This window comes from Brachyistius frenatus, unplaced genomic scaffold, assembly GCF_029030835.1.
Source record: "Brachyistius frenatus isolate BFR_SWC_R1_liver_20210118 unplaced genomic scaffold, ASM2903083v1 Contig_35, whole genome shotgun sequence".
NCBI lineage: Eukaryota > Metazoa > Chordata > Actinopteri > Embiotocidae > Brachyistius > Brachyistius frenatus.
Window position 1 is genome coordinate 1,126,932 of NW_027210634.1, and position 18,069 is coordinate 1,145,000.

Genomic DNA, 18,069 nt, shown 5'->3' on the forward strand with positions numbered 1-18,069 from the left:
CGAATCTAATTGCTCATCGCTGTCCTCAAAAATTCTGACTGCGTAATTCATCGAGGGAGTCGTTTAGGGGTGGAGAGAGTGAAGCAGTGATGAGTTTGAGGCTACCACACGCTGCGCATGCAAAGAGGGGGTGAGGGAGGGGCGGGGTGGGGGTGGAGGAGGGGGGGGCGGCGCCGGCGGCGAGTGAATCGGAAACCTTTTTGTTTTCAAAACCAGGCAGACTAGAAAAACGACCAGGGGACCCTTCTTCTGTGAGGCGTCGCTGATTTTTTTTTGGTGCTGTTTTGGTTACGCTCGCATGCGTGCGTGCGTGTACAGTGTCGGACAACTCTCTGTGACGGCTCTGCGCTCCCAGACACTCGCTGTACACGGTGCGCCCCGGTTTATGGGATGTTGCACTACGGGGAGCGACCGTTTTCTGTACACAATCTGGCCTCGCGCACACTCGCTTTGAGTCGTTCTCTCCCACACACACACACACACACACACACACACACACACACACACACACACACACACACACACACACACACACACACACACACAGTTACTCACTCGTGCTCTGGTCTAATTCAATACCAACAGTGCCACCAGCCCATCAAGACAGCCAGAGATCAGTTTAGTTGTTCAGAAGCAGGAAACTGAAGGGAGGCTAATCGCGCCTGATCACCGGTCAATTGGGGGGGGGGGGGGGATAAATAAATAAAGGTGAAGGGAGACTGTTACTTCAGATCTGAGTTAATATCTGCGAGTAGAGTCCATCCGTAGGTTGAAGGTAGAAATACATTAGTGGTGTGTTACAGAGTGGTGGGGGGAGGTGGGCGAGGGGGGGGGGGGCTCCATAATCGGTGAAGGTGATTGCCGGTGGTGGCGGTGGTGGGGGGGGGAGGTGGGGCAGGAAACGGGTGGCAAATAATGACAACAGAAATGGCAACGCTAACACAAGAACTAGCAACAAATCTCTGTGAACTAAAGTCAAAATATCTACACACAAAAAAAAAAATGGAGGTAAATTAAGTAACAAGATACTACAGATGTAACATTGAACAGGTATATTTCAGCAGCCACTGTTATTACAGGACAACAGGACGTACACGACCCATAAGATCCCTCCGAGGTGACCTCCAGGCGAGGGAAAATGACGCCCTAAAAACCGCCGAGGCGTCGCCGCGCTCTCGAGCGTAAAAAAAAAAAAAAGTGAGTCTCGCGTTAACGTGTTCGTCGGTGTGTTACCTTGTTCTTGTTCTTAATGAAAGGCCACAGCTTGCCCTTGCTCTTGCCGGCCGGCTTCTCTTTGCCCTCTCTGGAGTTGGACAGACTGGTCTCGGACACCGTCCTTTTCATGGCCTGGCCGTAGTCCTCGAACTCGACGTCTCCCGGGGGCTCGAACCCGGACTTGTAGGACTCCACCACCTGGTTCGAGTCCTGCGTGAAAGACAGCGGTCGCAGCTGTTAGCGGGAGGAAAGTGGACGTAGCCTCCGGGTCTGCGAAATGAAGCTGACCGCGGGAGAAGCGCCTTAAGCTGCAATGCCACCGAGGGCCACTAGAGGGTCGGCTCTAAAAAAAAAAAGCCTCCGGCTCCATAGACTCCCATTCAACTAGTCTAGTCTCATAAAATTCTGGCGGTCCATCTGAAAAAAAATCCCAGCGTTAATTCGAAAATCGGCTTCAAAAAGCCGTGTTTTTTTTGGAGGGGGCGCGTCTGTTTGATTGACAGGCCTGTGGTGCAGTCGGGTTACGGCCGGTAAGGGACCAGCAAGGCGGCGCCGGCCAAATTCTGAACTCGAGGCTTCATAACGGCCGTTCGCAAACCGACCGGTGACGTCACTGTCGGTTGTCGCTTAAGTGGAAGTCAAAATCTCGAAACATCTCGATCGGCTTTTTTTTTTTGGAATATGTTTACAACTTTGCCACAATGCAAAACAATGAGTAAAAGGACGTCATGTTTGCTGACATTGTCCCGCTAATCGGCAGGTCTGGAGATAAGATGCACCACACGGCAGCGGCCTGGTGGTTTATAGTAGGTCCTGTCTGATAACGGAGAGGGAGAGGGACCGCCATTATTCCTTTTTTGGGCCGCAGAATAAAGAGGAAAAGACCTAAATGTCTCAAGACGGGAGTTATGACAAAAGCACCGGGGTCGGGGACGCGGGAAGAAGCCCATTAATCAGCCGCCGTGTACATCGGAGCTGATAAGGCGGGGTCTCTAGCTGGAGTCGGGATCAGCGCTCTTCGTACATGAGGGAGGAATCAGACAGGAAGGGGGTGGCGGGGCGGCAGACAGAGGGGAAGGAGCATGTGATATGTTGTCCCCCCCCCCCCGTCGTTTGTTTTACTGCAGCACGACAGTTACAGGCCGGAGTCGTCTCCCTGGAGCGGGGCCACGCACACACAGATAGATACATCCACTCACACAAACACTACGTGATCGTTGTGTGGGAGGGGTGGAGGGTGGTGGTGGTGGGGAGGGGGGGTCTCTTTTTTTTTTTCCTCTCTCGCCATAAGGCAGGCAGCCAACATGTGACGTCTCCATATATCACACTGCTCGACTTGTTTTGTTTAACCAAGGCAAATAACTGCCTTTTCGTTTCGACTCCAGATAATATATAACGGCGAAGCAACGAGACAGAAGTTCAGTCAGCAACTGAAGATGATGTAAACAGACTGGAAATAGAAAAAAAAAAAAAAAGAAGCTGTGACAAACAGATCAACGGTTCAGACTACAGGAAGCCGAGCGATTCAAAGTTTCTCCTATTTCTAGAGCGAGTACATTTCTTCAAGAACTAGTTTTTAGAAATGATCTTTCTCGCTTTCTGGCCAGAGAATTAAATGAAAAGGTCGATACCACTCTGCCCGTGAAATGTGAGCCGGTTCGCTCAACGCGGCACAAAAACTGGAGAACATGACGAAACACTATTTTTTTTAATTTTTTTTTTTAAAGACGTAACGAACAAAGCAGAGCAGAGCTAAGTTAGCCGTTTTGATGTATCCAGTCTTAATGGCGAGTTGCATTAAAGCCCAGTTCAGACCAAAGAATCGCAACAAGACGAAAGACTGTTTGAACTAAGAGTTTGCAGCAGCGGGAAGCGGCCCGGCTCAGCTCGACTAACGCCAGCTGACGGTGTGATTCAGCTCGTCTTACAGCGTAAGGCACGTCACCTCTCTCCGCAGCCAACCGGCTCGCGGCAAAGTCAGCCGGTCACGTTATTTTAGAAACTATCAGCCGATCGATCCGAGCAGCCGTGTCGTTATGACGCAAGCCTTAAAAGTTACCCAAACCAACTGTCTGTTTTTTTTTCTACTTATTAGAGGAGACGTCAACTCTTCTAAATGACGAGAGGATTTGACTTAATATGTCTTAATTTCACGGCATAAATTTGCTCAAGCCCCCTTGAAATTTCACCGAAGCACCCGTCGGTGGCTCCAAATTCTCGACTCTTACTTTTTGTTGTGCTTTTGCCGTTTAATCACTTCTATATCATGTAACAAGTAACTCATCGCTGTCACAAGATGCTCGGAAGTATGTCCGGTTACAAAAAGAGAGCCTGAATGTCTCGTTGCGAATCTTTGATTTGAATTCACCCTCGGATCATTTTCACTATTCCTTCGACCACTGTGAAATCAAGCTTTTTCAATTCTGGCATCAGGCTCGTATCAATAGCAGACTGTGTGTGCTCCCTGATTTAATCCAAAGATTTATTACTGCAGATTCCTTCCATGAATAGAGGCACTTTAAAAAAAAAAAAAGTCAAAAAGAATGGACCAAATTGAAGCGCTAGAGGCCTGGCTGCGTCCTGGTTTTTAGCCCTCGGTATTTGTAAAGTTTTACTTCATAAGAACACAATGTCTCCTAAATACTCACATCTTCCAGACCCCACACCTCTTGAGTGCAAAAAAATATTAAACCTCCAGCCAAATCTGACATAATCCCGATGACATCATCGCTGTTACTTTTCCAGTCTTTGGAAAGCTCCCCTTCCAAAGCCACAAAAAATTAAAATATATTGCAAAACTGTTTTCACAGGCCGAGTCCTCCATCTCTCAAAGAGTTAACTGAACTTCCTGTGTAAAAGGTGAGTGGAACGGCCCTTTTAAGGGGGACTACGGTGTGTATTTTTAACACGCAAAGCCCTGAGCGTAGTTTATGGGTGTGTGTGTGTGTGTGTGTGTGTGTGTGTGTGTGTGTGTGTGTGTGTGTGTGTGTGTGTGTGTGTGTGTGTGTGTGTGAGGGGGGGGGGGGCAGCATGTGCTTGGGTCTCATTGATTTTCTTATTATAAAGCGGAGGTCGCCACACGGATTGAACCGGTTTGTTCAGCTACTCTCACGGTTACGTCACGGCCCTCCCACAGCACTTTGTTGCTCACAGGTGGGTTGTTTTTATTCCCCTCCCCCTCCCTCCCTCCCTCCCCCTCTCCCCCCCACACACACACACCCTCACCCCCCCCATCCCCCACCTCACCAAGAGGACCGCTCCACCAGAACACTTGCTACTTGAGTGAAAGCCTAATTGCTAATGTGTGGGTTGTGACTGACAGCCTGGTTGAGTGAGTAATATGTCCCATATGGCGGTGTGTGTGTGTGTGTGTGTGTGCGTGCGTGCGTGCGTGTGTGTGTGTGTGTGTGTGTGTGTGTGTGTGTACTCACAGTCTTGGGCTCGATGGACTCGGCTGCTTTCGTCATGCCGTCTAAACACTTCCCCACGATGGGCAGCACTTGGCGGTCCACGTCCGCAAACGTCTTCATGGACACTCCTATCCTCTCGATTCTTTTCTCCTCCATCTCTTGAAGTTTCTGCAGAACAAGCACAGGCACATTTAAACATAAATACAAGCTCGGGCAGGGCTGGATTTAAAAAAAAACACAACAACTATACAATGTATATGCTGTTTTGATACTGAGAAAAGTGAGCACACAAAAATCCTGAATATTTTCCAAATGCAGTGCAAAAAATGCCTCGTGCAAAATAACTCCGCATGTTCCCCGCAGTGTTTCCTGCGTGTTGAAAATGTATTTTAAGCCGTCCACCCTGAGGGCATTGGGGGTGGGAGGTGGGGGGGGGGTAGTGGGATGCAAACAGTTTTGAATTCAGCAAGCTAACTTAGCGGACGCACACGAATGCACCACTCCGGCAGACCTTTCTGTCGGCTACACTCGCACACGGAGGCATCAAAAAATGAGAAGAAAATCACAAATCACACACACACACACAAAAAAAAAAAAAACATGGCTAGAGGGGAAACTATTTGTGTGGCGACTAAAACAAATTGCACATGAGTAACACTGGATGCCCCCCCCAAAAAAAAAAAAAAAACTGCTTCGTAAATGAAATTTACTGCAACAACACATCAGATTCGGGAAATCATACGTTGTGTGTTACCTGGAATATGTTGGGGATAATTGTAAAATAATGTTCATTCTGCTCCTGGTTGAACTTCTGCAGGTAGGAGGAGTAATCGCCCTTACTGTCAGTGGCCATCTGTTGCCTCATTTGGGCTTGCTGCCGTGCCTGAAGAAAAAGAAACGACAACAACAACACACACGCACACACGCACACGCACACACGCACACGCACACACACACACAAACGTGAACATCAGAGACAGCGCTCTCTTTCGCCACACCTCGGTGTCCCCCTTGATTAGCACAGACGTACTGTACGAGTTACACAACGGAATAAATAACCTAAACGAGTACTTGTGCACGCGAGCACTCATGCATACACATGTGCACACATAGACACAGAGCTCGTGGACGCACGGTTCACGGGCGCAGATCCAAGTCAGGAAGCGGCGACAGCCTTTCGGTGTCAGATTGTGTGTAGGCCGGGACAAACACACATATATATATATATATATATATATATATATATATACATTTTAAAAAAAGAGGGGAGACGACAGCCTGCACCGGCTGCAGGATGGAGGGATTTGGGATTTTGACTGCCCGCCCCAGTCTGGCCTATCTCTGCTGTCGATAATGTTGATTATTTTAAGCGAGTTCAGTCTATGGGTAGGGAAGGCAGGCAGTCAGAAACGCAGCAGGAGCAGCCTATTACAGACCCTCAGCAAGCAGATGGAGATGAGATTATCTCAGCTAGACAGCATGTGGGTGTGTGTGTGTGTGTGTGTGTGTGTGCGTGTGTGTGTGTGCGCGCGTGTCGCGTCAGCATCCGTGCAGCTAAGTACACATATCTGTTTCCTCTTTCCATCAGATTTGAGGTCCGTCCGCACATAAATAGTGACTTCACCGGGTAAAACAAAAGAGTCGCTTTATGAACCCGCGATTGTGATCGGCATTCAGTTTTGCCGTAGACGGTAACGTGCGCGGGGACGGCGGAGGGGGGGACGGGACGGGACGTGACCCCGAATCTGGTCGTGGTCCGGACGGAAACATTGAAAAGGGACTTCGGTCCGGTTTTCATCCGACGCACCGACCTGAGGCGAAAGCTCGCGCACTCACCCTCGCGCACACGTGGCGGAGTAATCGAGAAGAAGAAAAAAAAGAACTGAAATCTAGGATAAAAAAAATTAAAAAAAATTAAAAAAAAAAACACTTGTGAGAGTCCGGCTATCTTGTATCTGTGAGCATGCAATCGACGTGTTCCGCTGCTTGTAGGTGCATGCAAAAATGAAGCCGAATGTGCTGAGAAATGATGAGGGTGCGCATCGTCGCCATGGTAACCCGGCAGATTACAAAACCAAGCTGCTCTGCCTGCAGCCGCATCACATCCTGTAGTCATTCTCTGGAAATGAGCGGTCTGTTTGCTTTTTGCCGTTGCAGCTGTATGCATGAGTGCACCTTCATATGTATTTCCGGCTATCTGTTGTATCTTAATGGGGATTGCGATCAAATATAAAAACAAAAAAGAGGAGTAGAAAACAATGAATGAAAGCTGGTATGTAAAGATTTGCGACACACGACGTATTCAGGGTTTTCTTTTGTGGTTGTTTTTTTTTTTTTTTTTTCCTTCCACACATATAAACATTCGCGGCGGGAGAGTGTTGAGCAGAAGACAGCGCGGGACGCCACCGATCACAGTCAGACAGGACAGGGTGTGGTAACAGACCTGGTCGAGGCTATGTGTCAGACTCTACAGGAGACCGTGTGTGTGTGTGTGTGTGTGTGTGTGTGTGTGTGTGTGTGTGTGTGTGTGTGTGTGTGTGTGTGTGTGTGTGTGTGTGTGTGTGTGTGTGTGTGTGTGTGTGTGTGTGTGTGTGTGTGTGTGTGTGTGTGTGTGTGTGTGTGTGTGTGTGTGTGTGTGTGTGTGTGTGTGTGTGTGTGTGTGTTCCCACAGATATAAAAGGTTCTCCGCCCGCCGGACCTACCTTAAGGGAACTTCGCTTCAAGGCATGGCATAAAATAAATAAGCACAACATACACACAAAACACAAAAAGGATTGTTAGCTGTTTCCAGCTAAACAAGAGGTTGCCATAGATGCACTTCCTGGACCACCGGGTGCGTCATCGCTCACAAAAAAAAAAAGGGGAAGTGGGTATCAAGCTAAGCAAATACATTCGCCTCTAAAATACTGGAATTGTAAGCCGCTGTTTTTACGCTATTCGTAGAGGAAGCGAAAATGTTCTTTTTCTATTGCTTTATCTCTCCACCATAGGGAAGTCTGTCAGTGTGTGTGTGTGTGTGTGTGTGTGTGTGTGTGTGTGTGTGTGTGTGTGTGTGTGTGTGTGTGTGTGTGTGTGTGTGTGTGTGTGTGTGTGTGAGGACTGAGGGTCCTCCTAAACAGCCTTTGTGGATATCTGGGCTGCAAATCCAAACCTCTAATTGTAGGATTTGTTTGCCAGAGGTGGAGAGGGGACAGTTAGAGGTTTTTGCTCCAGCTGAGCAGAAAAACCGCAAAACCCTCAGCTCAACTCAACAGCAGCTCCTCTGCATTACAGGAAGACGTCGCTTTACAGACAAAAGCGACAGCTGCGAACTCGTCAAATTATATTTGTGAAATTCTGACGGCCTCTTCCTTTGACCAGAGACTTTATTGAGGAAGTCTCTGCAAACGTCGCTCCTTTGGCTGCAGATCGCTGATATAAACAGACACCAGCACACTCGTGACTCCTCTGTCTCTTCGTCTCCCACCATCCTGCCGCCATCTGCTCTGTCCACTACAACACCTACTCGCACCCCGAAGGTTTCCACGCTGACTAAGACCCAAACGTAAACTAGGCTACGGTTTGTGACATTTCATCCCTTTCCGGTGATCAATGCTGAAGAGGCTCCTCTAAGTAATGAACAGATCACAGACACGTGATCTGGCTCTTTTCAGGCTTCGATTTCTAAACGAATCAGCTTTATTATCTAAAATCAAAACAGAGCACTTAAAAAAAAAAAAAAAAGACATTTTAATTTGCTTTAATTGCATGATTTACTTATTCATGGTGCGGCAAAGGTGATGAGAGAAGTGTAAAGTGTCTAAATACTCGATTTGTGACTGAGTGCACCGAGCAGGAGTCATGAGGCGTCGCAGCTTAAAAGCCCCGACGACCGACAGCACAGATACAAAAAGACAACATAAACCAATAAGGACCTGTTAGAAAAAAAGAACATGTAAGAGCAGAATTTTAGAAAAATTCTAGTGAGGAGAAAACACAATCGTCCTCCACAGATAATCATACGAGGAAGTTTCTATTCTGAGTTCCTCATTTCTGAACAATGGATATGTGAGTAGGTGAACGAGAGCTGGGGTCAGTCAGAGACGGGAATGGGAACAGAGCAGAATTAACACTCGCGGTCGGAAGATAAGTCACGTGACCGTTTGCATCTGAATTAAAGGGGCGATACAGGCGGTGTGGCGTGTTTTCGTCCCTTTAACTACAACTTAGCATACATGCAGACTGTTAATGACCATTTTCAAATGAATACTTTTCCTACTCTCGAATGCAGCCTTCAGTTTGTACCAGTTATAATACAAGTTTGATTAACTGCGCTTTGATAAAACTATCTTCATACAAATAACCCTTTTCTTGCTCTACATTTGTGAGCAGATTTGGATAAATTGCAGGTCTCTTCAGGGATGAATTCAAGGTTTGATGTTGAGGTGCGAAAAACGTCACGTGTCAGCCCAAAGCGTGTAACACACCTGTTGGTCCACTAGAGGGCACTGTGCCGATATCACGTTTTGCCTCACCAAGGGCGCAAGTGATCCGTGTTCGAATCCGTGAGAAAGCAAAGTCAACGTGGAAGGCTTCGAAATAATCTAGGGAAGTTACGTAAATTTAACTCGAGTAACATTACTGATGTAAAAATGGCCTATTTTAACCCAAATCATGAGCTTTTCTTCATGCTTCATGTTTTTTGGTGCCTAAATCTAAGGCATCTTACTTTTCACGCTTGAGCGAGGGATAACGTAACGTTGACACGCTATCGTCTATTGGACCGACGAGTGTCAGTTTGGCGTGTTATCCGGTTGAACTTGTCGTCCAAAAATTAAGAGAATCAATAATAAAAAAAAAAAAAAAAAATGAATAATGAAATAAAGATAATGCATATGAAGATTTAAAATTAGTTTTCTTGCCTTGAGTGTGATAAATGTCTGTTTGGTAAACAGTATTCTGGCATGAGCTCAGAAAATCACTCTATTACAGTCAAGTCGTTATCAGTGACATAAAGTATACACACTCTTCCTTTTGGAGTTGTGTGGGTGCATCTGGCAAAATAAGCAGCAGTTGAAATGATCACTTTCACACAAGCAGTTACACACTAACTCAAAGTAAAAACAAAACATATAACAGCATAATGTTTCATTTCCTGTTCACTGAATTCTGTTTAAATATCTGAATCTTTCATGCTAAATTGAAGAAGTTTAAGCAGAGACAACACAGCTCTTGTTTCAGAAAGTAGCTTCTTGTGCTGCTGTGTCGAGTCTTTCCAGTTGAATTCAGTGTTAAGCCTATTGTAGCTGTTTGGCTGTACGTCCAGAGTGCAGAAAGGCTCTTTATTCCAGCCTCTATTTGCATAATAATCGGGTCTGAACTGTGTCAACTCTATGAGCCTGCGCTCGGCTCCAACAGCTGATGAGGCAGCAGGAGCACGCGCTGCCGACCCATGATGCCTTGCGGGCGTGGGAGCTGTGTGGGTGATAGGCTGAGATTTTCGAGGGGCTCTTTTCAATTGGTCGTGACGACAGGAAATGACATCAGCTCGCAGGCCCCCCGGGGGAGAGGGGGGCTCTGGGCTACAAGTCCTGGGAGTCGGCACCATCTCTGCATGTGTATATTAAACGGGACATATAATCACTGAAACAGCAAGCTACGTTATTCTGTTGGGTGTTTGTTTTATTTTTTTGCTAAGAAAAAGCAAAGCAAACCCGCATGTATAATCCGCAACACACATAAACACACACACACACACACAAGCAGGAGTCTTTCTCTGTCGTTGAGGCCACATGCGGCACAGCAGCGTGTTCGGTGGCTGCTCTACAGAGATAATGAGCACTCGCTGCTGCTGCTGCTGCTGCTGCTGCTGCTGCTGCTATCAGCTTTGTTTAGCAGCAGACCACCGTGCTGCCGGGACAATGCCAGCTTTTACACACAGTCCCTGGCATCAAACACACAGTCACCCAATCCTTGCTGTCTCTTTTCGGACTCAGTGGAACGGAGGAGTCAGGGCGTGGAAAATGTGAAAGGGAACAAGTGAGCTGGGTGCCGCTAGGTGGGAGGGCGAAGGAAGGGGGAAGGCCAGGCATTTGCGCGAAGCATCGAGGGTGCACAGGACGGGCCCGCGTGATCGGTGGTGACAGTTGAGGTGACACGTACCTTTTCCACGTCGGCCTTAGTCACGTTGATGTCAGCGTCCATCTTCTCGAAGTATTGCTGCGCTCTGTCGGCCTCTTTGCAGTCCCGCTCGAACCTTCTTTTACACTGAAACAAAAGAGACGATCGCAGACGTTACGCCGCCGATTGTCTGCCACGTGCCGTCCGCAGAACCGCAAATACGACCTGACCTTTAAACGAGCGTATCAATGGACGTCATAACATGTTCGTAATGCGTCATATACGTTTCAGGCCGCGGCATTGTGTCGCGGGGGGGTCGAGTCGATCGGTCGGTTTATGGCGGTGACACAGCACTGGGGTCTGTTAAAAGTCTGCAGCCTGCAGATTAAACAAATGTTCATAGTGGTCGTTTCTGTGCAGAAAAACAAGCATTCATCCAACCCTCCTTCGACCCCCTCCGGGTGAACAATCAGTGTTTGTCGGGGCCAGCGTTGCACTCTGAACTACGCCTATCTGCTCCCTCGCACACAATGCTGTCATTGAATGCACGGAGAAGTTGTGAGGGGGGACAAGGCAGTTATGCATCTCGCTTGTCAAAGGGGCCAGGCGGAGATAAGAAGTGGTGCTCTGTGCAATCTCTCCACATAACCTGCTCTTATCTAGTATACAGCAATGCGAAACATTATACTTAAAATGTGCTCGACGACTGATATTTCAATGACCGAGACCGTGAGATGTTTTTTTTTTTTTTTTTAAACCTCCTGCAGTTTTGTTTGTTAATTCGCTCATTGACAGTCTCTGTCTTCTCAGCATTGTGAGCCTGCCATTCAGAGGATGACTGCCGTATATGTACACACAGAAAAATGACACAGTATGACTTCTGTCCTGAAAAGTCATCACACGCTCATAACCACCGCCCTGTCTCCATTACAAGCAAAAGAAGCGCCACATTGTTTGAGATTTCTGGTGAAGACGGAACAGGAGGTCCCTCAGGGCTCCGTACAAGATCCTCTGCTGATATTTTCATTTAATTTTTTTTATTGACTGAGACTTCCTGTCTGTGCTCCCTCAGTTTTTGATGGTGATGTATTTTACAGTCACACAGTTTATTTTTGAGTGTCTGTTGCAGCATGTGCTTTAGTATCATGTGATGGCGATTTCGATGCCTTCCGCAATGAAGCTCTATATACGCTGTCTGCACAGTTTTTGTAGACTTTGGTGTATTTAATGAATGATTTGATCAATATCTATAGCAACTTATAGCTTGAAAACATGAGATAAATAGATTTTATTTAATGGCCAGCTGGTTCCATTTCGGAAAAATAGCACATTTGTTAGGATCTGAGCCAAATCTTTTTTTTTTTTTTACCAAATAGCAATGTAGAAATCATTCAGCAAGCTTCTCACTTGTATTTGGTACGGACATCACACATTACTAGCTAACTTTAATTCTGAAATGACTAAGTGACACCTCAGGTCTTTTTCTGGATCAAATTTGTACTCAAATAGAAGCTTGTTCGTGAAGAAAAAAGAAACGTCACTCTGTAACACCGCTCTTCAACCACAACTGGACTGTGTTTTTAAAAAGACCAACTGACAGTGACTCTTCGCAAAATGAATAATCTAGCTGATTGGTCTCGAGTGCTTAGAGCACGTAGTTCATGAAAATATTTTTTTTTTTTTTATCTCGCTTTCAAGTTGTTTCTACAGGCTGAAAATCTACTGGAATCTGTTTATGGCCTCTCAGTCAACAAAAGCTAATCGCAACTCAAAATAAAATGTGTTTTTTGTGTATTTATTACTTTATAGCTTCTTGGAAATGTAAATAATTTAACCTAATTGGATTTAATAAGGGATTTGAAAGCACTAGGGATCAGTATGCATTCTGTACTGGATTCAGAAATTCTCTCAAACACCAACTCTTGTTGTGATTCTTCTAAATACTTTGTGACTGCATAATAATGATGGTAATGTAATTAGTGTCAGTAGTTTTTTTTTTTTCATTTTTTATTTGTGCACATGAATGAGGTCACTTACCGATTCCAGCTGTTTCCACGAGCTCTCAACGTGCTGCTGTGCCTTACGCCCATCATGGAAGTGCTGTTCAGGAAGGGAAAGAACAAAAAGAAACCCATAAATATTGTCATACCATTTACGAGCTGAGGGGATTTAATAGCAGGTGAATTGACCTTGACATATTAGGGGTTAAAAATTTAGAAGCAGTGCGGGATAAGAATCTCAACCATACCATTAACTACACTGACTATTACTAACACTGTGACAGGAAAGTACTAATGCGAGCTTGCGAAAGTAGGGCAAATTCAAATACGCACTATACTGTCGCTACATTAAATATTATGACCACATAACCTGCGAGCTTAACGCCTAGAGATTTGCTCAAGCTTGAGCAGATGGCTATAAGTCTATTTGATTAAAGAGACACCAGATCATATCCAACCAGCTCACCACAGGTGCACCAACATTGCTGCAAAGAAACTATTTCACCATTATATTAAACAGAAACAAAACACCCCAAAAATCAACTGAATAAAAGCTTTAAAGTTATGTCAATATAAAGAATAAAGGGAGCAGGAACAGTTTCTGTGAAGCAGAGCAGACGCCGTTTCCATGAAGCTTCAAAGTCACACGTCCTGTACAGAGCAGAGCGTGGTGCCAAGCAACGAGGTTTCTGTTGCTAAAAAAACAGTCGTCTCTGCTCTCTGTCAGGACGCTGTGCACATTGAATGCACATTGTTTGAAAAAAGCACGAATGTGCAAGAAACAATCCGAACAAGATAAATGCATTCAAGCCCAAAGAGAACCACTTTTAACTAGGAAAACATGTAAAAAAAAGAAAAGGATCAGTTTATCTGCTGTCAACACGTTCTTCTTCTGATGGTGAATTCTGACGAGTTTGGTGATCCTCAAACTTTTTCTGTGGCGCCTCAGTGATGTTGACATCTGTGGTTTTGGAGTGAAACGTCTAAGCCACAGATGTCTGCTGTTGGATGAACTGCCGTTAAACTCAATAGGGAAATTCTTGTCCCTCTCTGAATGAATTGTAATAACTTCAGCGATCCCCTGGCCTTTTTTCTCCCGAGTCGGGAGGAAAAACTGACATGTTGCTTTTAGTGATAAATAACTTCAATCAATCAATCAAACTTTATTCATATCGCACTTTTCGTACATTTTGGGTTGCAGTTCAAAGTGCTTTTACGGATGATTGACAGGCCGATAATGAGACAGACCGTTGTGTACCAGGAAAAAAAAAAAAAAAAAAAAAACGAAATAAATTTGAGAGCAAATTAAAAACACGATTTAAAACCAAATTAAAAGGAAAATGACCGTTGAAAACCACACTTTGAGACCGATTTGCGCAATACGATAAGAGATAAAAGAAACGTAGAAGATAAGATTAAAAGCTACAGACGTGATAGCTACAGCCAGAGCAAAGAGAGGGAAGAATACAAATTCTCCGTAAGTAATACGGCAGCACATGACATTAGAAACAAAGCTTGAAATAAATCATGGAGGAGAAGCCCGATACTGTAATATAGTGTATCATAGCACCGCCACGTATAACATTTTGGACAATGCTACATGGCAGCTGCTGGTCTACACTCCCACAGTACATATGCTTTGTGTTTTTTTTTTTTGGGGGGGGGGGGGGCTTTGCCTCACTTGGCCAATCAAAGTGCACTTGGCCCGCAGGCAGAGCACATCTCTCTGCAGCTCGCTGTGTGGTTCACAGCCAAATCCCCTGCAAGCAAAAAAAAACAAAACACACACACACACAGAGGAGCAACTCTAAACTTTTTGTTGTCTTTAAATTAGACCGTGATTACTTTTAATGTACTTTTATAAAGCAAATAAATACACCCTCCATCGCCTGCCGTCGAGTTTAACCCCGTCTAAACAATTCAAAAGGAATTCAATTTAAAAATGCAAACAACAGTGACTTGAATATCAATGAGGTTTACACGGACTGCGGAAGCTCGGGTCAGTAGCCGAGTTGAATATCGATGCTGCTATTCAATAACGGACCCGGGGGCCGTTGTAAAGAACAGAAAGCTGTTGCTTGTACCTCTCTGGCATTTCGGAGCTCGGGGGCCGCACAAGGAAGTCGGTATTCTGAACTCCGACGCGCAGGGAAGAGATGTGAAATTTAGAAGCGACGCACGAGGGGGCATAGAGGTTAATAATGACGAACGCGAGAGGCATTAGTGAGAACGTACCTCAGGTAGTCCCACTTCTCATTTCCCAAAGTTTCGAGGGAAGCTGAGAGAATTGAGGAAGCGCTCCGGCGTTTCAGAGGAAGTATTTGAGCTCGAACAGAAAACAAAAGGGACCGCTTCGTGGAGCCGCTTGACAATCCGGTGCGTAATCAAGCTGCTGACCCTCACCTTCAAATACCTGTTTGATCAGAGCCTAGTCTTTTCAATGCCGTCCTTTGAAAGATATGTCTCAGTAAATGACGATAAGATACAGCCAGACCGGGGTGACATCACTGTTAACCGTGGAGCGTTCACCCAGGCAAATATTTGTCTCCATAACAACACTTCTTGAAAAATTTCCAGCATCTTATCTGCATCAACAAATCGTCCATCACAATGAGGGTGAACAAACTTTGGCTGACACTCTTCCCCTAAACAGCTCCATCCTGCTGGAAGGATCTGCTGATCGAACCGAACCGACGCGCACACGAGTTTATTCACATTTCAAACACGATAAAAAGATCAGTCGTGTGGGATGCAGGTGTACAGCACCGTGTTTGAATGAATAGACTCTAAGAGGCACACTTATCCCTCATCGTCCGCTCATCTCTCACGGTTAAAGTCTTTTTTTTTTTGTTCCCCCTCAGTCACCCCTCAGTCATCTGAGTTACTTTACCGCAACACATCAGCGACCTGAAGCCGCTGCTCTCGGTTCGCCGGGCGATTACAGAAAAAAAAAAAAAAAAAAGATTAAACTGGAGTTAACACCTTTAACAAATTCCTGACCTGGATTCGAAACTTCAATTTTTTTTTACTACGTCGATATATTAACTGTAACAAAAGCAGGACTGGAAAGTATGAGATCAGAGGCGGCAGATTTAATATTGACTTAGTAATGCAAAGCAGGCCTCCTCTTCCTGCTATGACTACAATAGCACTGTTAAAGACAGAGACATTCCTCCTGGTGGTGCAACACAGAAAGATTCCCTCCAGGTGCCGTAACTTAAAAAAAAAAATAAATAAATAAATAAGAGAGATTCGTAAGAAGGAAAGCCATTACAGTGAAAGGCGAGGTTGACAACTACGACTCCGCGGACATTCGGAAACTATTTACTGCCTCCCTTATCTGCCCCTTGGACTCTCCGGTGTCATCCTTTTCCAGACTGAGCTGAAAAGAGGCTGAGAGTGACAGGCGAGCTGCCCCCTCGACCTCTGACCTCAACCGTGTAATACGCTTCGGGAGGGGGTGGAGGGGCGGGAGGGGGTGGGGGCGTGGCAGAGAGAAGAGTCCTCTCATCGCTGCAGCACAGTTCGCTTGCGAGCTGCACACGCACCCGGCCTCCAGCCGATCCGCGTTGGACTTTCGTCGACACGCGCTCGCAGGAATGCGCGCCCGCAGTCCCACACGGCTGTCGGCGCGCATATCGTCGGGATACAGCCACAAGTCGTAGAAGATCGAGAGACGTTACTCCTGTTTAGACCCACTCGTTCAACGAGAGTCATCCCGCAGAGGTCGTTTATGGTGAAGTCATGCTGGATCGAGAGGTGGGAGGGGCCGTCGATCAATTCCTCCCTCTCGGCTTCCTGTTTGTCTTTCCGCTCAACACAGGAAGGCATTCGAGGCCGCTCCAGACAGACACATCGGTTGTTGTTTTGTTTTGTTTTTTACGCCGTGGTTGCAACTCTCTTCTCGGCCTTCAGAGAGATAAATGAGAGGGAACGCGCTCTGCGAAAGTCCCTTAAAGACATTTTTATTGCGTATTATAGTTTCGGCTGAATTTTTTGCGAAATGCGCTGTGTATTTTTCTGGCCTTGGCGGCTGAATAATTCTTATCTTCATTTTTTTTTTTTTTTTCTAGTTGGCTGTCACATCATAACTTCCCCTATCACCAAATAAATGTCATTATGTACTGAGAACACACAGATCTGAACACTGTGTAACATGTGCTGATACATACAGGAGATATAGTGACATTTATAAAAATGTTAAGAGCGGCTGAACAGTCCTCGCAGGTCTTGCCAGAGTGTTTAAGGGTCTTTATCAGTCCTCATTAGAGAGGACATCTAAGCCCTGAAAGGACGGCGGTCTGCTGACTGAACACCTTATTATGATTCCTCAGCACAAACACAGTCCAGAGAGACTTAGGCTCTTCATTCCGTATTAACACTGCCACCTATATATTATTACATATTATACTATTAGGCGTTAAACAAGTGATTTATAGCAAATGAAATGGTATCTTGCCAGGGTTGTGGTATATATTTTTTTTAATATATTTCTTTCTGTGCTTTTATAGTTTAATCTCATGAGTGGGGCTTTGTATCGTTCAGAAATGTTTAATACTGGTACCAATAATTTGTGTTCGATACTTGAATGATACTTTTCTTCTATACCAATTTTAAAAACGAAAATCGAAGTACAAATCCTTAGTTGTCGTGTACTTCAGAGGGGGAGAGCGTCACCCAGGTTGTTTTCCGTCGCTCCAATAACAGACTCAGTGCCACACGTGGAATTTATTGCCAGGCACTTCAATTGACCGACTATTCCTAAACGCTTCAAGTGCTTTCAGTACAGTAGTAGCGAGCTTCACACAGAGAGGCTTAACGTTGCTGCAGCGCGTGCAACTCAAACAGGTGTGTGGTTAAAAATGGGTTTGAAAAGATTGGAATTAAGGCGTTCTAATGTCAAATTTACCTGAAACAAGTATAGAAGCAACGTAAGGTAGAAAAAGTTATCCGTTTGAAGACGAGAATGTGTTAGCGTCAAAGTAGCCACGGTGTTGAAATTTGGTTGCGGAAGACGAGGCTTTTTTTTTTTTTTTGACAGTGGATAGTCCCGAAGCAAATCGGCCAGTGCCATAAAAGTATTGAAATCCAGTCCCCAGCACTACTAATGAGTGAAATATATTTGCCTAACGACTTTAATCAAAGAGTCTGACCTTTAAAGTTACACTTTTCCAAAGACAAGTCTATCTGGCCCCTTCCAATCCGTTCAGACAACATTCTTGGCCCCACCTCCACCGCCACCCCAAGCTGAGCTTAGAGAGAGGTTCGCTCAGGGAAACAGTAAAGAGAGGAGGAGGAGGAGGAGGGGGAGAGTTACAAAACAACCCCACGTGAGAAACTAATAA

General features: G+C 45.6%; 1 protein-coding gene across 26 annotated transcripts in view; it reads right to left on the reverse strand.

The window, feature by feature from the left end:
• The window catches only part of fnbp1b (formin binding protein 1b), a 62,334-nt gene that overhangs the window by 17,596 nt on the left and 26,669 nt on the right, over window positions 1–18,069 (reverse strand). For 15 of the 26 annotated variants that reach the window (XM_069700837.1, XM_069700839.1, XM_069700835.1 and 12 more), the window contains exons 5-10: window positions 12,762–12,824; window positions 10,767–10,871; window positions 7,328–7,342; window positions 5,380–5,508; window positions 4,647–4,793; window positions 1,234–1,425 (exon numbers count right to left, since the gene is read on the reverse strand). In XM_069700837.1, coding sequence (XP_069556938.1) covers window positions 1,234–1,425; window positions 4,647–4,793; window positions 5,380–5,508; window positions 7,328–7,342; window positions 10,767–10,871; window positions 12,762–12,824 — 651 coding nt within the window. The remainder of the gene's footprint in view (window positions 1–1,233; window positions 1,426–4,646; window positions 4,794–5,379; window positions 5,509–7,327; window positions 7,343–10,766; window positions 10,872–12,761; window positions 12,825–18,069) is intronic. The other 11 variants (XM_069700845.1, XM_069700834.1, XM_069700833.1 and 8 more) reach the window with 1 other exon arrangement.